The sequence below is a fragment of the Morone saxatilis genome, unplaced genomic scaffold (genome assembly GCF_004916995.1).
Source record: "Morone saxatilis isolate NCDOM2014 unplaced genomic scaffold, NCSU_SB_2.0 Contig14, whole genome shotgun sequence".
In the NCBI taxonomy this organism is placed as follows: domain Eukaryota; kingdom Metazoa; phylum Chordata; class Actinopteri; family Moronidae; genus Morone; species Morone saxatilis.
In genome coordinates this window covers 14986984-15009246 of record NW_023339696.1, presented here as the reverse complement: position 1 = coordinate 15009246, position 22263 = coordinate 14986984, and the positions used below count along the sequence as shown (strand labels likewise).

Sequence of the window (22263 nt, the reverse complement as noted above, 5' to 3'; positions counted from 1 at the left end):
CAACACATTTAGTTAGTGATACAAACTAGAATTGAATAACTGTACTTCCTGCACATGATGATGTCCACTTAAGTTGCAGCAGTTTCTTAATTTCCTGTCTCTATAAGCTCTAATATGTATGTCTGATGTGTGCAAACAATACCTTAAACTTGCTTTATTACCATCTTCAGTGTATTAAATTAACTTCTCATACAGCCTATGTTTAGCATAGCTTTTCAGTGATTTTCCCTTTGCATCTAAAAAAAAAAGGCTCTTAAAAAGTGCAACCAGGTCACCAAACTCGTTGTACTAATGACTAATGGTAATATAACAGGTCCAATGTGCTAACAGGGAAGTCAGGGAGATGTACAGTCTTTACACACTCCCACAGTCAGAGTATAAGCAGTCTGTGCTGACATGTACAAACATGTGCCTGATAACAGGCCGTGGACACAAAATGACACCAGGAGAAAATAATTCACTCTTACTTCCCTTTAATAAATAGTTTGGACAGATTACATTATAATGTTCAGCTGGGTGTACAAGAATATCCAGAGAGGTGTGACGTTTTGACTTGACAAACACAGATGTAATTAATAATATGACACTCCATGCTCCAGGGCCTCTCTGCAATGACATGTCTAAATGTCTGCAATGGAAAAGGCCCTTTCAGATTTAAATAATACAGTTAATTTAAAGTTCAATGCAGTTTTACAGATTCCTATTCTCCCAAATTACAGCTCAGCACACTGTATAGAGTGTTACACACTCAATAAAACATTGACACAATGTTTCAGCCATTATCCCCACCAAACGCATCCCACAGGGAGCTATGTGTTACTTCTGTCCTCGGTGGGTTTTGAGTCCTTAAACCCGGAGCAGCAGATGGAGTTTGCAGCGTGTGTTTTGCAGCACCGCCGCATCTCTCTGATCACATCCTCACACATGCTCTCCACGTATTTGTTAGCTGCAGGAAGGAGACGGAGTCAGCTGAATGACATTTGTTTACACGCTGGCGTTAACAGTGTCTGTTGTTATCTACCTTGTAAACACGTCTGAATTGCACACGCTTGCTTTTGACACGGGTCTTTCTGTGGCATACCTGGAAGGGAAGAGACAGGGACACATTTCAGAAGTTGTCCACTGGTAGTCAGCAAACACATATCAGCCGCTGCATATCTACCTTTATCAATTAGGGTTTGTTGGACGTATTATGGTAAGGTCTTAGATGAAAGGTCGTTTGCTAATGGTAGCCGCTAATGCTACTTCCGCCTTCTGCTGAGAGGCGAATGTTTTGGTCACTTGACGTGAAATGAGCGAATCAAGTAATGTCTGAAAAAGCGCAACACCGACACCTAGTGGTCAAATTAAACATTTCACTTACAGAAGGGTGGAAGGAATAAATGGCACAAATAAAACGTTTTTATGGAAGGTAATTATTAATCCAAATATGATTATGAGGAACTGTTTTGCTCTACTGTGTAAAAAAGTGTTTATGCTTTTATGGCACTTGAAAAATGAGTAAAGTATAGCAGTCACACCCAGCGGTACACCACTAATACTAATACACAATCTTATAATAATACGTATAATATAAAAAACAAGGCTTTTTCATTTTACTTTTATTCATAAAGCAAATCAAGAAAGGGTTTATATTTACAGTAATGGCCTGCTGATCTTTAGCATTCAGTATTAAAGTTGATACATTTATGATAAAGTAGTCATCATTGCTATATCAAGAGTAACTACACATTTGTAATGTTACATGGTAATTAAAATGAAAATAAATCTAAAAAATATATATAAATTAGATACAGGATATCACATGGAAAGCATAAAAAGTGAACTATATCCTATATCACCAATCTATCATACAGAATACTGAAAACACGGACAAATTAAATGACAGTTACCAAACATAGTATATTCAGATCTTTTAAAAAAAATGAGATCTAATTCTGCCTGATCCTTATAAATATCTGCTGAGTCATGAATGCATTGTCATTTCCATATCCCAAAGCTGCAATAGTGAAATCTCCTTAGTTGAATTTTTCTTGCTTGTCCAATGTGGTCATCTGATCCCATCTCAACATCTCTTGTTTCAAACACCTAAGTAAAAGCGAAAGAAGAAGCTGATAAGGACACAGTGTAATGGAGACAAGGTTCACATGTTCACTTCAGAGTTCCCTCCTACCTTTGGTCTTGGCCTTGACAATGAACTGTTTGCTCTTCTTCTCCAGTGTATTAGAGGCAGTGCAGGTGTATGTCCCTGGGAGCAGTGAGGAGGAGGAAAGAACTGCTTCATCCTCCATCCTCTCCTGAATGGGATGGGAGGATTCCCAGCTATACACAGGCGTGGGGTTTCCTGTGGCAGTGCAGTTCAAGCTCACTTCAGCACCCACTATAAAGTCCAAAACTTCTGGTTCAGGACTGAGGAATGTTGGGGGAACTAGAGAAAAAGATCACAGGGATTAGATATACCATCTCCAATGTATTAAACATATGAGAACTCTTTTTAAGATAGCTTCATGACTTACAGTACACAGAGGCATTAAGAGGCTCCGAGGTCACGGCAGGAGGTGGTTGTGGTCCCTCTGGTCCGAGCTCCAGCACTGCTACACACCTGTACTCCGCTCCATTCTCGGCTTTGGTTGGTGTGACTACGAGGATAGAGGACACTTGGACAGGCGAGGAAGATGTGAGGTCAGCGAAGGAATGGTTGTAAACCTCAGTCTGCCCTCTGTACCACCTCAGGGTGAGGTACTGAACCGGAGCAATATTCTGAACCTCGCAGAGCAGCTGGTACTCTTTTCCTTCCACCATGGGGCCAGTGTGGTTCACAGGCCTGATGGACACGCTATCTGGGGTTTCTAAATGAATAATACACAAAGTTTATGTCATTCAAACACCTTCATGTGAACCACCAAACTGTTTTAAAACAGGAGTTGACTCACTGTAGAGGACGAGGTTGAGTTTCTCCTCACACTGTCTCGGGGCTGTGAAAAACACACCATAGCAGATAGGCTCCTCTATCCAGTCAATAAGACTCTCTACCTTCCACTGGACAGACAGGTCCTGTTGAGTGTGTGCAGCACTGATGGCCGATTCCCAGCCCAGGACACGTACAGGGCGAGCGGCCTCACAGCTGACCGACACCGGCTCCCCAAAGCCCACCACCACCCTGGAGGGCTTGAGGATTAGGGAGCAACCTTCACCTGACACTGAGACATACAGCAGCAGTAATCATCATTATAGCCAGTGTCTTTCCATCTGTAGCACTTTTCATATTTAATGTATATAAGCAGGCTGTAGGTGCATTTTTATGTAACCCTGTTGCAACACACACAAGGAAATCACAAGTAGTAAATCAGAGATGGCCTTTTATTTCTAAAATACACCTGTGTATAATAATGAATGTATAGCTATCTTGCTAATTGTGTATTTCTATGTTATGGCAATAAAATGTGTAGCCAGTTTAATCGGTAGCCCGTCATTATTTTAGTTAGGTTAGTGTAGCCACCTAAACACAAACAGACATATACACCATACTAATTAGAATGATCGAATTCTGCGATGATTATTTCAATGAAAAATAAACCAGTGCTTTGGCTCGCTGTCGCACTCATTGTCATTATCACCGACGAGAGGTCATATGGTTAGCCCTACGCTTTCGTTCATCAATGCACCACTACTTCCATTAAGACAACTGCTGCACTAAACAGAATTTAAAAAACCCAACAAGTGAGGAAAAACATGTTGCCAACGACATCTTACCTGAGTAAAACAAGCAAAGCGTCAGAATCCATTGAAGAAAGTTGTTTCCCATGTTATTTTCTGCACCAAGGCGTCGATCAAGGGGCGAGAAAAAGAAAATTCCAACTTGAACGAGCTTGGCTACCCTGCAGGGAACTATGTTGGAACAAAAGGGCCCCCTTCATCCCAGCTGACTTTGGGGGTGGGGGGTAAAAAGGGAAAGAGGGAAATTTAACAGGTGGTAGCCCTCTGAAAAACACAGCCCAAACCTTTGTCCTGCATTGATCTTAGAAGGAATTTAGCAGGAAATGACAGGACTATATTACCACAGTAAATGTCACACTGGCAGTAATGCAGATACAACACTAAAGAAGCCTTGTGCTACAGTGTGCTAATTATATTGTGGTTTGGATATAAGATTGATGCATCCATTTCCAATATCTGGTGTATTACAGAGCAAAATGTGACTGACATAATGAATATAAATACATTTATAATAACTGAGATTCCTTGCAATTTATAGTATAAGGTTCATCTGACCTATATAAATCTCCTTGAATTTGCTCATCTGAATTAGACTATTATTTATGATATTGAGCAAGCAATGCTTTGTTTTTTTTAATGCTCTCTACATTCCAGCGTTAGGCGTGGCCATGTTATGCTTTTCTAACCACCTATTTTATCTCATCTCATCTCCCTGAAGAAAATCCTGTTTTCAGTTCTGCTTGTACACTTGTGTCCTATTGGTTTTGAACTCCATGCTTTGTGCAATCCCAGCAGGCAGGAGTATTGGTGTTGTGCAGCATGTAGCTTGTAAGCCTCACACTGTGACCAGAATGCTACACAGCATATCCACTCTGACTGCAACTGCAGTGCAAGTGAGCAAGTAATCGGATGCTTTTTGGTGTATTTATGGAGAGCACAGCTGGGAATCTCAATGTGCAGATTACAATACATGCTGGCTTCACTTTGAATATGCTGCTCCTTCTTCAAGTTCTCTAGAGAAATATGTTAAGCTTGTGTGTCTATAATAAAACTTTTTTTTTTACTCCATGACAAATTGAGCAGTATCCACTCTGCCAGGTTGTTATGGCAACACAGTCAGAGTATACACAAACAGTGCTTTCTGGCAAAAAAAACCTTACTGGGAATGACAGGGACTGAACATAAAGAACATGGTTTCAGAAAAAATAGGCTTATATTGGCAACCGTAGGCAGGATAACAAAAGCTCTCCTTTACATTCACTTTGTTCAGTACTAATTAGTATGGCAGTCTCAGCATTGTATAATGTAAGCCAGGCTGAAAGAGAGAGAGAGAGAGAGAGAGAGAGAGAGATCCAAGGGGTTGACAAAAGGTGGCAGTGAAACACAGCAATGAAAGACACTGGTTTGACTTTGCCTCTATCAGTATTCTGCTTCAGGAAGTCACTGACATAGAAGTTGGCTTTATTTAACAATTGATGTATATTCAAAAGCTGCTCATGCACACAATACATTTTTTAATTGTACCCTTTAAAATAACTTTCCATTTTTCAATTAATTCAATAAGAAAAGGCATGCAAATGGTAAATTAGCATTTTGTATCTCTAGTACTTATTTACTGATACATCAGACAAACTGTATGGCACTGCTGGTGACTCATATTCACATGATTTCATCAAAGCAACTGACTAGCCCATCATATGAAATTGTAGGCACAACACAGAAATGGCACAAGTGTTGTGTTTTCAGTGCAAAAACAATTTAACATTCTAGGGCCATAACAGTGCATACAAAACTAAACTAAACAAAAAAACAAAAAAAACTGAACTTGTGCCCAATTGCATCATTCAGTGTACTCTCAAGTAATTACTTTAACCGTAGTATAGTGCCTGGACAGTATATAGTAATAGTAGGAACATAATATACCTGAGTGGACAAAAACACAATTATTTTTTTCTTAAAATGTGGTCTTTTGTGTGTGCAGAGGTGTTAGAGCTCTTGTGTTGCTTGTAAAACGAAAAAGCGATACGTAACAAGGCAATAGTGCAAGCAGTAAGGCGAGGGAAATACCTGTTCTTACACCTCCTATAGCTTATTATCAGGCATACCTATTAAGGATTATACCTAAAGTCTACAATATATGTTGTCCTTTCAGCTGTTTTGGTCTAAATCATGTACAGTCTATGATCAATACCAACTCTCAACAAAAATATTTGTCTGTTCCATGCTTATTTTCATCACCTCTTTGAGGGTTTATCTAACATTTTTTTGTGCTGGAACCCACACACCTGCTGCTGGGGCATAACAAGGTTGATGAGAACAGTTCAGAACCATACAGTAAATGTTCAGACCATTAAACCAAAACAATGAGCTTAAAGAAGCTAATAAGCTCAGGAGAGATGCAGAGTTTGGCGGGGGTTCAACAGTAATTTGATTCAGTCAGTGTGTTTACATGGACCTAAGTAACCGGGCTGAAAGGAGAAAGGAGAAGTATCACTGTCACAGCACAGCGACATGATAAAAGCACTAAAAGCACACATACTAATACATATTCAAAACAATTCAAAGTCAGACGCAAACTGAAACAAACAAAGTAGATTCTAAATATCAGTCAGTGAGTCAGGAAGCAGAATTATAGTCCATTAACATAAAATAAGGTGTAAAATAATAATAAAAAATAAGCCATGCCAGGTTCTATCTTCAATAAATGTTAACACGTTCTACGACTGACTGATTGATTGATTGATTGATTGATTGATTAGTGGAGCTTCAAAGACAGCTGATGGGATTATGCATTCAGAAAGCTACAGGCCAAGCATGAGCAGTCCACCAGCTCACCGTGCAGAACAAACCACGCCCCCAGGCTTTTAAGAGACACAAAACGGTTTCTCCAAGCACCAAAAAACGTAAAAAAATAAAATTTTCATTAAAAAGCCATGCAAAATTGTATTTAAAAAAAAGTCATCCTCATACAGGTCCTGAGGTAGGATGTCCTCTGAGATAGCTGCCCTTGCAGAAAGAAAACGTTCCTTCGGGTGTCACAAAATAAAGGCCGGCAATGAAGAGCAGGACTCCCAGGGATGTAAATACTCCAACCAAGACAGCAAAGGTTGTACGATCCCCTGTGGGAGATGGGAGTTTTTGTTACATTCTCTCTCTTAGCTCATGTGTTCTGACCTTCTGGTCTTGCAGCAGAGGAGTTTCTCTGTTTGTGATAAACTATGAATACCAAAATAAAGACTAGAACAAAAAACACAGCAATTAAAATCCCAGCAGTGGTCCCAGGGTGACTACCAGGGTGACTACCTGATGGAAAAGACAGCATGAAGAAATTATAGAATAATTAACACGGCAAGACAATGATGGAGCAGATCAAGCTCAGAAACATGATGATTTTAGGATCAATATCTTACCTTTAGCTTCGTTGACAATGAAATATTTGGTCTTGGTGCCCTGGGTATTAGACGCTGTGCAGCTATAGGTCCCTGCAAGCTGAGTGGACGTGGTCAAAATGGGCTGATTCTTGATTTGTTTCTTGTCCGTCCGTTGTATGGAGTGTGGAAATTGCCAGCTGTATTCCGGCGTTGGGTTTCCTCTAGCAGTGCAATATAAAGTGACTTGACTATCAGCTGAAGCTTCCAGCGTCTCATTTTCCGGCCTGGAGAAGATTGGTGAGTCTGAGGATATACATTAAATTAAAATACAGACAGAGAGAGAAAAACAAAAGAGAAATAATGCAATTAAGAGAAATGCAAAAGCACGAATATTGTCGTCTGTGATGGTTAAATTAAGATGGCATTAAAAACTCACACAGAACAATCAATCCACGTGACTGTGATCGAATCGGGTTGAGATCTGGTTCAGCGAAAAGGTTCAGCGTTGCTTCACACCAGATCTGAGTTCCGTTATCATCTGCATGGGCCGTCAGACTGAAGACAGATGACTTTTTGACTGGAATTTCAGTGGACTCGTCAAATGTTTCCTTATGGACTATCTTATTTCCTTTGTGCCAGTGCACAGAGAGCTTTCTTACTGGTGCAACATTAAAAATGTCACACTGCATGCTGTAGTTTTTCCCCTCTACCAGAGGGCCCATTTCACTCGGCGGAGACATAGACACACTGTCCGGCATTTCTGTATAAAAAAAAAGTGACAAGTTTTAATGTCAGTAGGACTAAATAATCAAAAACTACAACAGGGTCTGCAAAGCAACTTCAAATAATATTAAGGGCTACTTACTGTAAACGGTGACTGGAAGGGTTTCAACACACTGTGAACCGTTAAGCAAATTGATATAGCATTGTGGTTTTAAGGCCCAGTCTGTGACAGAGCTTATGTTTAGGGCAAGAAAAGTGATCCCATTTTTAAGCGATTCACCTCCGTTTGTAGACTCCCAGCCCATTCCCTCTACCTGGTCGGATAATGAGCTGCAGTTGGCAAAGAACGGGTCCTTATATCTCACCACAGATGTGGGAAAGCTCAGCTTAATTGGACAGGAAGAACTCACAGCCTTTCCTAGAAGTACACAGTATATATTATAGACATGATGAAACATTAGTGTTTTACACAGCATTATAGCTTTGTTTTTCAAACTCTGGATTTTGACCCAGCGTAGACACATAGCACACTTGGAATGGGTTGAGTGGTCACCAGTTAAAAAATAAATAAATAGATAAATAAGCAGTACTAGTCAATTAAATGATCTCACAGACAGGAGGATATAAGACAAACAATGACACAAACAGTGTAAATGCATGTTTTTTTAACTACTGAACTGAATTTACATTGAGAAATTGTGGGAGTCCTATTAAATACATTCATGTTTGCATAGATAAAGTACCAATATTCAGAAATGTCGGTTTAACTTACATACAGTGTGTTAGGGAACAGTGAACTACGTGTAACTGAATTATTAGTTTAACTACATTTTGCAGTAGCTTGCTGCTAGTTCCACTAAAAGTATATTTGCAGAACGATCCAATTAGTTGAAGAAGATAAATTATTATTTGCCATTTTTTGTGCTGTGAAACTATTTTTCTTTTTCTTTTAATAATTTGCTTGGATTGTCAGCTCACCTGTGAAACATATTTGGTTCTAGTTGTTAATGTTTTCAATCTGATCTTTTTAAAACTAAACTTGAGTGTATTTGGTGTCAACGGATCATAACTATTCATTACTGTTAAGTATTATCAAATGTTCAGAGAAGGCATTGCATGCTATTTTAGGAGTTACCTGGCTAACAGAGTAACCCTGCTTGAAACAAATCCCACATTATTTATTTATTTTCGGGTTTATGTATAACCTTTGAACAACTGGACACTTTTTTCCTATACACTCATACCTTTTCTAAGCAGCTTTAGTTAAACAAACAATATTTCTCACTAGGGCGGCTTTGCTGTAGTTCAGTGGACTTTGAAATCATTGGTAGCTTTCAAAGTTCCCAACACTGTATCGCTATATATGGTGAGCAACTACACTACAAATCCATGTCTTGTGTGCTGCTGCCCTCTTGTTCAGACATAGGATTTGGACAAAGAATGACTTATTAAAGTTTACACACGAATTCAAAGTATGAAGACAATCTGCAAGGAACTCTGAAGGAAATTATGTAAGAAGCCAGTGGATAAAAAAGCAAACATATGATCGTTAGGTTAACCGTGACAAACTATGGGCGTAGGCCAGGCTCAGGTCGACACCATGATGTTCAGACTACCAGGACAGATAGTGGGACAAACGTTTACGTAACACTAATCTAAGTTAGTTCAATAAAAGCGAAGGAACAGGAAATAAAGCAGTTACCTGTACACGCTATGAAGCCGCAGAATATGAAGACCCACATGTTGATTTCACCAAACAGCGACACCTTTACTAAAAGAACCACAACAATAACATAAAATAAAATAAAAAGAGATCCCGTTTACTGCTTTCCTAATGCCCTTCCCTTCTGCGGTGTCTTTCCTGGTGAGTCAGGTCATAGAAAGTCCCGAAAGTAAAAGTATCTGTGGCGCACAGAAGTTTCTGCTGTATGGTTGGACGTAACTTAAATAGCATGTGCAACAGGCGGCAGCGACCGGGCCGAGTGTACTAATGGGCTGGACTTACAGGATGAACCGAAAGAAATACTTCGAAATGCTTATTTGACTGTATTGCAAAGATAATTTATTCCTCTCGCAGTATAGTTGCCAAGACCGATCACCGGAAATGGCGAACCAGTTTAACCCTAACCCTAACCAACCTGCGAAAAGTACAGGAAGTTAATCTTCTCATTGCAATAAAGTGAATTCACATATTGCATAAACTGGCGAACTAACTGTTTGAACGTTTCCACCGTGGAGCAAATACTTTAATTCTACAACCATAAGATAATGCATGTTACACGTACACATAGCACTGTGTCACATTACAGTTATTCAAGTATTCAAGCAATTAAAGGATCATAAAATGTCCCCTTTCCGATCAGGGGGTAGTTCTTGAGTTATTTATGTAATTGTAATGTATGTGGTTGCAGTTCACAAACCCAACGTTTTCAGTATTTCTGCAGATTTGTTTTGTGTAATATGAAACATCTGCTGGATAGTACAGTGCAGAGGTTATCCTCAGTGTGTGGGCTGGTGCTCTCCTACAGGGTCAGCAGCCGGATAAATGGAGATGCATGTGGCCTCTTGCTTATTATTAGCCCCATAAAAGACTGCAGACCAATAACTTTAGATGCCTTGTTATTTCCTTTTTCCAAAGTAGACATAAGTTTGGAGCTTTGTCACGGGTCTCTGAGGCAGATTTACCAGGCAAGAAGAAGCTTTTTATAGAAGCTATTATTGCACAGTGTTATTACTAAATTGAAAACATGACAAAATGAGTCTTATGTTTCCAGTCATACATTTATGCACATCAGATATATTTAGTCCTATAAGATTTTACACCAGTCACAAATATTTACAGCTGTATTCACAAAAGTGTAGGCACGACTTCAACTCCGCAAACTCTTGCAACATTTTCAACTTTTACATACCTGTCTGCAGTCCACTTTCAACTTTTTACTTTTTCTCATAAATAAATATAAGGTTTTGCATTTACATAAAATATTATACAGTTCTGATTGTCATTGGGCAATAATGCCTGCAGTCACTCATACAAAAGCATGTAACTGTGGAACAAGACAATTTGCCCCAGAAGGCCACAGCCTGACACGGTACGGCACAACAAAGGGCAGGCACAAAGAAGGCTACAGACTCGTAAGTAAGTGCAGAGTGGCTTACAAAAAATAGTGAACACGCAATGGGCTCATTGAAATGTTTGCACAAGCAATGGTGTTAACAAATTGAGCAAAGTTGCTTCTCTTTTTCACAGATTCAATGTCACATCTACAGAGTGGCCGATATAAGCAATGGTGGAGTGGAGGAAAATGTTGTTAGTGTGACTGTGTTAAAACCACAGCAGTCTCAGGGTCTTCACTTCTTCACAACTCTTTAAATGCACACTAAAATCATTGGTTTGTAAAAGAATTACATACAGAGATCTGAGTTTGAGTGAATATCAAGGGGGCATGATTATTATTTTTTTTTTTTAAATCAAGCATTATTGAATCCAAGGTCAATAAAAACATTCATAACATCATATTAAATTCCCTTTGTGCACTTAAATAGTCAGAGCCAAAATTTGAGTCCTTACTCCACCTCCTTCTTTCTGTCCAGTGAAAAATCCAGTAGTAAATATAAAATTGTACATCTCAAGCCAAGCTTGATTATTTTTATAATTAGATAATTCCATGAAGGGTAAAACACTATTATATGTGGGAAAATAGATGTGAGGATGAATAAAATGGATTTCCAAAAAGTTCAGTGTGAGCCTGCTGCTGGCTGAGTGGTATTAAGGCTGTCAAACACTGTAGTTTCTGTTGGCAGAGAGATGCAACTCATCCAGAGTGGTCAGCTATCCATTCTGTGCCATCAACAGATGTACTGCTAAGACAGTTTGGTCATAGGAAACTGCATGTCCCAGCCGTTGTGAGCCACGTTGCCATTGTGGGTGCTGAGTTTGGGGTTTTTAAGACTGTAGCGGCGCATCCTGGTGTTCTTGTAATAGATTGAGTAGATGAAGAGGAAGATGATGGAAATGACAACTACTGTGACAGCCACAAATCCAGCTATGAGGGGAAGGTAGTCCTCTGTAATGAAATTAAACAGGCAACATATTCATGTTTAAGAATTTAAAAACAAACCATTTCCATTTCTGGCATGCTTCACTACACGATCACTACGTCTATCTATATGAACTTTTTGTCTTTCTATTTAAATTTCTATTAAAGATGCACTTTACTAATTGGATGCAGATGCACAAATGAAAATTATGAAAAGCCTGCTAACTATTTACCCAATTGTATTTGTATGATTATTGTAAAAACATGGAGCCCCTCTGATTATAATATCTAGCAACAGAAAACAAGTCATTGTATAAAAATAAGCTTAATATTTGTAACAAAACGTACCCAAACTTCCTACATTCCACCGGCCTTCTGTCTTTTTGTTTCTATCTTTGTACGCAAACAGCGTTGTATCATATCGCTCAGAGAAATCGCACTGCACCAATTTTAAATAAAATGTATGTGGCTGGGTAAAATCCTCCTCGAAGCTGTGTAACTTGTTGACTTCATATACACTAGTGCTACCTCTAAAGTAATTTAATGCATTTGGTCTGAACAAATGTTATAGCTCACAGTCACACAGAGAAATTGTGTGTGGGTGGGGTTATTAAATAATCTTTGGCAGATGCTTTAACCTCAAGTAAGTAAAATAAAAGTTTTGAGCAACATAAACCCATAAACTATCTTACATAGATTGTATAAAAGGGAAGAAGAAGGAGTACTTATTTATGAGCTTCAACCCCTTTCACTACTGGGATATTTACTCTATTTTAATGGTAAAACGTGCAGATTTTCTTCTACAAATGATACAATTGAGTTTAAATTAAGAGTGTTGTTACCTTTTAAAATCACTTCGACCTCATAGAAGACGGAATCGACATCATTGGTGGCGCTGCAGTTGTAGATGCCTGCTTCAACTACGGTGAGCTTGTTTTCAGACTTATTTAGCTTTTTTCCTAAGCTGTAGAGCCACTGGATCTTTGGAGATGGGTGACCGTCAGCCTCACAAACAAGGTCCTCAGGATAACCTCTGAACACAGGGATTGTCTTTGGAAGCTTTGTGGTATTAATGGTGGGTTTATCTGTTGAGAAATGATGGCAAATAGAGTACAGTGATGAAATGTCCTCAAAGGAATTACAGTAGAACTACACTAACTAAGCTAATATGTTAGTTGGGTGTGGAGACACTAATACCATTTAACACTTTGTCCTGCACTTTTGATGTCACAGTGTTGTCTTAATCGTGACTACTGAGCAGTATATTTAAATGTGATCTCACAGTTGACAGTGATGTTGAAAGGATCCGACGTCTTGTTTGGAGGAGATTGTTGTCCGTCAAGTTCAAGATCCAAATGAGCCACACATCTTAACGTTTTTCCGTTGTGCGTTCTGTTCAGAGTGACGGTGATGATAGAAGACACATTCAACGGGGATCGGATCATTTTGATGTCACAGTCTGAGTTATTCCCAGACAGGCAGCCAGTCACTTGCATTGAGCCTGATGGACGAATGAACATTTTGAAGAAAACACAAAGTAAAAAAGAAAAAGATTAAATTCATACATTGGCTTGGACATGTTGATGACAGTGAGTAAGGGTCGAACAATTTTATGATTTTTTTTATTTTTTATTATCGTACTACTGTAGTTTCCACTGTGTGGCGCCCCCTGGTGTCACTGAGTGTTTGGTGTTTGTTTGTGTCAGGTGATCTTGCTCAATGTCCCGCCCAAAACGCTCTTTCATTGGTCACACATCTCAAGTAATAGCCTATCAACACTGAAGGCTACACAGAGGAATGCATTTGCAAACTAGAACAGCTCCAGTGTGCGAGCAGAGCTGTGTTATAAAGTGCATTTACTTAAGTACTGTACTACAATTTTGAGGTACTAGTATTTTACTTTTTTACTTCACTAAATTGATTTGATAATAAGTAAATAGTTTCTTTGCAGGTTTATAAACTACCCATCAAAATATAAAGTAATTAAAATGAGCCCCGCTAGATGAACACATGAATGCATCATTAGTTATATTCTAGTAACATAACATATGTTATTTTGAAATGGGTCATTCTGCATTTTTACTTTAGGTACATTCAGTTTATTTTATGCTAATCATTTAAGTAAGATTTTGAATGCAGGACTTTTACACTGTGGTATTGCTACTTTTACTAAAGTACAAGATCTGAGTACTTCTTCCACCACTGGTTAATCCATACGTGGATTATATAGATGGTGTACAGTTGTTAGAGTTTTAGTTAGTTAGAGTTTTAAATAACTGAAACCAACTAAATGCATACCACAGCGGTTCTGAAAATAAATTAAACATAATTGTGTGTAAAGCAAATGCATATCACTTCCAAATATCAGTTGTCAGGCTCCTTAATAACTGATAATTGGTATATGACTTCTTTGGGTTGCCAACCGTTGTATTTCACTCTCTGCTCTGTCAACATAAACAGATTTTACACACTGCTACAATGAAAATAAAAACCAATGTGTTAAGCTGATATGAGTATCCTCAAATGATTCAAACACTGATGCAAATAAGAGATAATCTGGTGAGAAGACAGAGTTGTTGGTATATCATATCAGTGACAAAATGATTATCGATTCAATGAACTTCCCTCACAGTGCACAGTAAAATAATTTCCCACCAATCATGCTGGTTGTTTGATGAGCAATATCTGATCAATAAAAGAAATTACGCATCATCATCATATCATTAGGATAACCAGTGAATATTAAAGTTAACATCAAATGGTCACACACTTCAGTCAGACATTTGAACAAATCTACAGTTTCATCAGTTTACTCCGCACACGTCTGTTGATGCTGTATTGCTTTGAACTGAAAAAGTTCGACTAGCACTGGTGGATTTACTTGGCCTTACAGAAAAGTTAGTGTAAAGAAAAGATTCCCCACCTTTGATGCTTGTTTCAAAATTTTCATCCCCTCTGTACCAAAGCACAGTGAGGTTTTGTGCAGGAGCAACGTTGGTAATGTCACACCGCAGCTTGAACTCGCTCTCCTCCAACACTGTGCTCAAGTTATCCACATGATGGATGGAGACACTGTCTGGTGTTTCTGGGGAGAGCATTTTAAAAAAGAAATCAAAAACAAACAAAAAAAAGAATCACGAGAAATACGTTTAAAGTTGATGACAGTGAAAGTACAAAAATAAGTTGGCAAAACATACTGTAGAGAGTGAAGTCTAAAGGTTTCCCGCAGTTTCCTATTCCTTTAAATGTCCCATTACAAAAAGGCTTTGGGTCCCAGTCTTTATGGGTGTCAGCAATCCAACTTGTGCTGTCAGTTTCGACGCCTTGAACCGTCCAGTGTATTTGTCCGATGACATTGCTGGAGTCGTTGGATGCTGCCTTGCATGTTGCGTATTGGCTTTTGCTTTGGTATTCAATCACCATCCTGTCCGGAGTTATTTCAATAGGGCATTCTTGCTTGGCACCTGTGGAACGTAAAGTGGGGTGGGGGGGGTCAAGAAATGTTATTCCAGCCTAAGTCTACATACACATCCATTATCTTAACCCAACATTTCCACTGCGTCTCAGGAGGCAACAGGAAAAGGCTCAGGAAGGATATACCCCTCCCTTACAAAAGTCTGCACTTGCTGCCCACCATTCTTTATTACAGCAATGTACATATCAGCGAAATGCGTCACATTCCACCCAGCCCATTTCCATCGATTAGAACAAACAACAGGAATATTAACGTGAAAAGATTTTGTTTCAAAAGAAAACTCTAATATAAAAAAGGATGTGCGAGGAGGCTTAAAACATTATTACATTACATTACATTACATTACATACTACAAAAGGTCCCAACTTATAATCAGACACACCTTACACCACCAACAAGTAGCATTGCTGTTTTTCCACTGGTATTCACACTCACAGTCATTGCTCCCTATTTAAAGCACATATGAATATTTCTCATTCAATTCAGAATTTCCTGTCTCCTCTCAACTTTTTTTTTTCTTTTTTTAATATACATCAGTGTGTTGCTTTAAGTCTCGTCACTCAGCAGGCTACTTAAATAGACCAAAACAATCCCACTTTTTGTTCCTTATAAGTCCATCCAGCCTAATAGAGCCGTTTCAACCTCGACATTAAGAATATAAAAATAAAAAAGGTAAACACTCGCTCTGTGACTCGCTCTCGTGTTGCACAACTCACTCGATCCTGTCCCGTTAGAAAGCGACAGCAGCTGTAAAGTGATAAGCACCGAAAGGAGACGGAGAGAGTTTAAATCATCCATCGGAATGAAGTCGTCTTGGAGGGTTTTCTCCAGCAGCTGTCCGCCCTATCCTGTTACACCGAGCCCGTCTGAGGTTCCCCCCTTGCTTCCTCTCCGCTGCATATGGGACGAGCCAGCGGCCACTTGTTCACTTTTTTTGGAGAGAAAGCGAGCTAAGCTAAGCTAAGGCTGCATGCACTCACTGCCAAGCTCCCAGCGCCTCATCACCGGAGAGGAAACTGGGAAATATCCCTCCCCCCCCCAGCAACACTGGGCACGCACACACGTACACACGCACACACGTACACACGCACACACACACACACACACACACACTCACACACACACATTTAGGACAAGCCCTCACACCCACTGTGTCTATAAATGTTAGTGGCTGGTTGTGTAAGTTGGCTACAAGTGATCGAGACTTTAGACACCAATGGTTGGTTGTAGCATTGTGATAAATAAACTGTTTTTATGACATAGATAGATAGATAGATAGATAGATAGATAGATAGATCTTCCAAAAACATAATAAATATACCATGTTAACATTAGCATGCTTACATGCATACAGTGCAAGTATTTGTTTATAGTATATACAACTTAATATTTATTATCATCACCTTCAAACCGGCTGATGTTTTGCAGGTATGATGTTTACCATGTTCACCAGCTTAGTGTAGCATGTTAGCATCCTAACATTTGCTCATTACACTGTAAAACCAATTAAGTTAATTTAACTCAAACTTTTTGAACTTGTTGAAACTGATTACATTTATATGTTTAGGTAAAACTAACTATATTAAGTTAAAAAAACATTCTTGATTAAGTAGCTTTAGTAATTTTAAGTAAGATGTGACTTAATTTTCATTTTTTTTATTTGTAGCGTGAAGACAAAAGACCTAGTAAAGGTTATTAAATAATTATTAACTAAGTTAGTGCCATGTAAAATTATTAGTAAAAGCAGCTTAATTAGGAATCGTTTTTAACCTAAAAAAATATGTTTGTGTTACTTACTACTACTAGATTTTGATGCAATCAGTTTCAGCAATGAATTGAGTTCAAGGAACTTGACTCTTGGGAATGCCATTTGTTTTGCAGTTATCTGATCATAAATCAAAGTATTGGACAACTGAAATTTAGACCTGATGATGGCAATAGATGAAAAGTCTGGATCACCAAAAGTATTACATGAATGTGTGTACCATTATATTCATAAAAAATAATCAACATTCATATCTGGGAACCATAAATATCTAAAGAATCTATCCAGTAGATGTAGAGATATTTCACAGAATAAATAAGAAGTGGTTGGTTGGTCAACCACTTTGACAGACCGACAGAGACAGACATAATAATGTAATGAGCAGGCTACCGATGACTGACGAGTTCTTTACATTGTTGCATTAGCCTGCTGATTACATTAAAGTGGTAAATACATTATATTGACCCTACCTTTTACAGTGACTCTGGCCGTTTTAGAAACATTTCCTTTGTCATTCGAGGCATGACATGTGTAAGAGCCCATGTTGTATGCATTAGCATTGTAGATGGCCAGAAGGGACACTCCATCTTCATTTTCCTCCACCACATTGGAAGTCCGGTAATAATTCCAGATATATGTCGGCCGTGGGTTGCCCATGGAGGAACACTTCAGATATATAGTAGAACCAACGTCGACTTCAGAGTCTTCAAGCTCAACTATCTGTGACGGTGGGTCTTGAGACAACAACATAAAAGTCAGAGAGAAAGCACTAGTGCAAAAAACTAATAATAGCTAATAGCAAATATTTAGGATTTACATTTAAAAAAAACCTTACATATGACATTAATCTCTACTGTGAGGTTGACACTTGTCAGATTGTTTGAAGCTGTGATCAAGTACTGCCCTGCATCCCTTCTTGTTATGTTCTCTGGAAGCTCCACCTCCTCGCCATCTCTAGACCAGATTATATCAGGTTGAGGATAACCCTCAACCGTGCAGGTGAGGTTGTGAGGAGCATACTCCAGTGCATGGAAAGAGCTCGGACACGTCAACTCTGGTCCATCTGAAAGCGAAAACACAAAAACATTTACACACACAGTAAAATGCTGTTTACACATTAAAGCATAAGTAGTAATAATCCAAAAATATCTAACAATTTGGCCATTCTGCATAATACATACTTTAGAATTGAATAGTTTAAGTATATTTTCTTGACAATGCTTCTATACTGGTACTTAAGTAACATTTTAAAGCCAAGACCTTTTATTTTATTTGTTTTTTGAGGGCCATGGCCTTGGTACAGTGCCAGCTTTACCAGGTGAGTTACCAGGGCACCCCAAGACCTTTACTTCTTCTTATTATTTTATGTATTAGTATTGTTTTTTTACTTAAGAAAAATATCTAAGTACTTCTTATACCACTACACCTAGCACCCTAGTGTCAGCTAGGCCCAAAATTAATATGTACGCCAAGCAATTTGCAAATATAAACACTACATTGAAGACAACACAAATGAGAATTCCGAAAACAAAATGTTTTTCCTCTTCATGCTCATGTGGGGGCCTAGCTGTTGGTGCTGATGACTGGACTTGACACTCACACAATACAAAAACCCGGAGTTTGTGGATGAAGGAGGAAGCCTCATCTTTAATGGTGTACAGCCCTGCATCCCCTCTGCTCAAAGGTATGGACGGGTCTACGTGCTGTCCATTTTTCAGCCACCTGACAGCCGGGGTGGGATTTCCTGTCACAAAACAATGTTTCTCCAAAGTTTCTCCTTCCAGTATCTCAGGGTCAGAGCAGTTTACATCTGGTCCAACTAGAAACAAACAGAGCAGCTATTTATATATACCTTTTACCATTAAATGGTAGAAAAGCAGCTAAGAGAAATGAGGCACAAAAACTGATGAAATATTGGTATTTTGTGTAGCCTTGTAGACCAAGATCATTTACACTACCTGAAAAACTTCTTCTTGTAGAAGAAGTATACTATATTAGGCCTGCGACTAACTTGTTTTCATTATTAATTAATCGGATGATTCTTTTCTTTATTAATAATTTGATCAATAAAACATTAAAAAAACAATGAAAATTGTTTATTTTGAAGCTCAAGGTGACACCATTAGGTGACTTGTGTTGTCTGACCAACAGTTAAACACCCAAAGATATTCAGTTTACTATAGTAGGAGAAGAGAAAGCAGCAAATCCTCACACTTTAGAAAGTGTTTTTTTTATCTCTTTTAACTCTTTTAACAATTTATTTGATTATCAAAATAGTTGCTGCTAGATTTTCTGTCTATCGACTAATCGCTGAATAGAATAATCATTGCATCTCTAGAGAAAACAGTATAGAAAAAATAACAGACATTAAAATTGTCTGTTTTAAAATACCTAAATATGCTTAAAATAGATAAGTACACATGATATACTTACAGTGAACTGTGATACTATACTCCTGTGATGATACATTAAGGTGTGGGCCCTCTGGACCCAGGTCCAAATGTGCCTCACATCTGAATGTGACTCCGTTGTCTTCTCTCTTCGGTATAAAGCTGAGGACAGATGGCTGATTCACTGGTTCCTTACTGGTATTGTTAGAAGTGTCTATATGGAAGACTTTATCTCCTTTGTACCACAATACTGTGAGATTCCGAACAGGTGCTATATGGTCAATGTTACATGTGAACTTATATTCCTCCATTTCTTTCATCACACCAGCGTAGCTGCTGCTGCTAATGTTGATGGTTTCTGGAAATGCTGGAGAAAACGTAGAGGTTATCAGAGACAGTCACAGTGTTCTGTAGTATAGTATAGCATATTATTCTGTTGTGTGCAAAATAAACAGACTTACTGTAAACTACAAGTTTTAGGCTCACAGAGCACTGGTCTTCTGGACCATCTAATAGGTTGATGTAACATGAGGCAGAGGTGGCCCATACTGTTGTGTTCACAGTCCAGGTCAAATGATTGACCTGCACTAGACTTATGCCTTCATGTGTAGCCTCCCAGCCCATTCCTTCGATCTGGCTCGCCGTTGTACTGCAGTTGACTGAAACTGGGTCTCCATATTTCACCACAACACTTGGGGGGCTCAACTCAATGGGACAGGAGGCATGTACACCTACAGTGCAGGTACATGTGTCACATAATTGCCACAAGAGAAACATTTCATTGCAATGTTTTCCTTTTATGCATTGTCAGTAAGATTGATTCAAAGACTCATGGAAGTAGTACTTATGTAATAAAAAGATTAATAAATTCTGGCTTAGTCAAAAAGCTGGGGAAAAAAATCCATGCTATTCATTTTTGTTTTCACATTAAGGTCCAATGTGTAGGATTTAGTGGCATCTAGTGGTGTAGTCCCCCTTGCTTCACCGTCCTCTTCCAAGTGTGAAGGAGAAACTACGGTGGCCCATTAAACGTGCAAAAAACGCTGCTACCTAGAGCCAGTGTTTGGGTTTGTCAGTTCTGAAATACTGTAGAAACATTTTGGTTCAAAACGGACTCCATGGAAGGTCTGTAGATAAAAATGGCTCCTTCTAAGGTAACAAAAACATAAGAATTACTATTTTCAGGTGATTACACACATATCTATGAATATTATATTCATGTCTGCCAATAGATCCTGTTAAATGTTACACACTGGACCTTTAACTCCAGTAAGTAAGCAATACCCTACCTTGTAAAACTCTTCATTGCTGCCCTATAATAGCCTACAGGTTTTCCTAATTGATAAGCTGAAGTGGGCCTTTAAAGCATTTTGTATATCATATACCATAGAATATTTCCTATTTTAAAAAACATTTTCACTTTTTATTTTTAGGCAAAAACAATATTGAGACGTTTATAAAATACAATTATATTTCAATGAAATAATATTATTATATATTAAAATGATTAACAAGGTAAAATAACGCACTATTTTGAAGGAGAACCACAAGGCTGCAGATTGGATGTATTAAGAAGAACTGCCCTTTTCCTGCCATGGGTGTTTTCCCCAAACTGTCAAACCTAGCGAACTGTAACAACAATTGTTTTTTAAACGACTTTATTAAAAAAAATAATAAACAGCAGTCAAACATCATAGCTTTAAAAAGTCAGAATTGGCTATATGTTTCAGAATACTCTTGACTTTTCTTTTTATCTGTTTACTGCTTTCAAAGAATCCCCATGGTGACATTACACAAACTTATTAGAAAGTGTAAGGAAATATAGACCTATAAATGTACCCAACAATGTGATCAAATTATCTTTAAGACGGTTTGCAATTAAGGTAAGCAAAATGTTGTTGTTGTTTCATCTACACAGTCCTTTGAATCTTATCAAGAGCCCAACAATGGAAATCCATATAAATGTAAGCTATTCTTCAGCTTTATTTTAAAGAGGTTGGGCTAGAGCTAGACTCCAGCCAATTCCAGTAAATTGTGCAACAGCCTTTAAATGACTGTTACCACAATTTAGCACTATTAATTTGAGGGAATTAAGTAGGAGGTCTGATTTAATCGGCCCCTCATTATTATTGGACTTTCCTAATGTTCTCAGATGCATTAGAGGATTATTCAATGTCTTTATAGAATATTGCTTCAGTCTCTCAGATTCACATACTTTTTGTAATAGCCTTGGTTATGTGAAACTTCTTTGTTAAGGCTCAGTTTGCCCTCGGGGACTCACGGAGCTGACAGTCTCTTTCTTTCCATATAATACCGCTCCCTTCTGGTTAAAACCAAGTTCTGCAACTTTGCCATGTGACAGTTTTACCTGCCGCTATTTTAATGTTAATGATGAACACACGTTTTGATAAAGCGGTTGCCTATACGGCGTTTTCATCACATTTCAGTACATTTCATATAGAGTTGATGGTTAATCAGTGAAGTATCCCCTCTGTACAATGATAAGACAGTATAGCCCTCATTAGGCTATAGACAGTATAAAGCCTATAGAGCCACAACCTCAGCAAAGAACGTGAAAAGAGCTTACCTGTCGCACTGAGAAGGAACCCCAGCAAGAGTCGAAGAAATAATTTGCTTTCACTCATTTGATTTGAACAATGTCCCTTTTGTCGTTTATTCCAGCTCTGCTCAGCTTCTCTTGTTCTCTTCTGGCTGATCCCTCGCAAATCAATGAAGTAGGCTACATCTAGGAGAGAGATAGAGATAGAGATAGAGAGAGAGA

General features: G+C 38.5%; 2 protein-coding genes across 2 annotated transcripts; both read right to left on the bottom strand.

The window, feature by feature from the left end:
- Nucleotides 1-456: 456 nt before the first annotated feature.
- On the bottom strand, nucleotides 457-1315 carry cmc4 (C-x(9)-C motif containing 4 homolog (S. cerevisiae)). The gene is made up of 3 exons (XM_035655711.1): nucleotides 1163-1315; nucleotides 1022-1081; nucleotides 457-946 (listed from the first exon to the last, which is right to left on the bottom strand). The coding sequence occupies exons 2-3, from the start codon at nucleotides 1077-1079 to the stop codon at nucleotides 810-812; spliced, it is 195 nt and encodes a 64-aa protein (XP_035511604.1). The 5' UTR covers nucleotides 1080-1081; nucleotides 1163-1315; the 3' UTR covers nucleotides 457-809.
- Nucleotides 1316-1599: 284 nt separating this feature from the next.
- On the bottom strand, nucleotides 1600-22204 carry LOC118323185 (hemicentin-1-like). Its single transcript, XM_035655117.1, has 22 exons — nucleotides 22069-22204; nucleotides 19943-20212; nucleotides 19525-19848; nucleotides 18692-18910; nucleotides 17927-18154; nucleotides 17562-17825; nucleotides 15049-15315; nucleotides 14775-14936; nucleotides 13134-13352; nucleotides 12694-12936; nucleotides 11677-11878; nucleotides 10097-10104; nucleotides 9514-9582; nucleotides 7954-8229; nucleotides 7525-7848; nucleotides 7128-7391; nucleotides 6683-6836; nucleotides 3754-3911; nucleotides 2934-3200; nucleotides 2517-2849; nucleotides 2174-2428; nucleotides 1600-2088 (listed from the first exon to the last, which is right to left on the bottom strand). The coding sequence occupies exons 1-22, from the start codon at nucleotides 22124-22126 to the stop codon at nucleotides 2081-2083; spliced, it is 4572 nt and encodes a 1523-aa protein (XP_035511010.1). The 5' UTR covers nucleotides 22127-22204; the 3' UTR covers nucleotides 1600-2080.
- Between the last annotated feature and the right edge of the window lie 59 nt (nucleotides 22205-22263).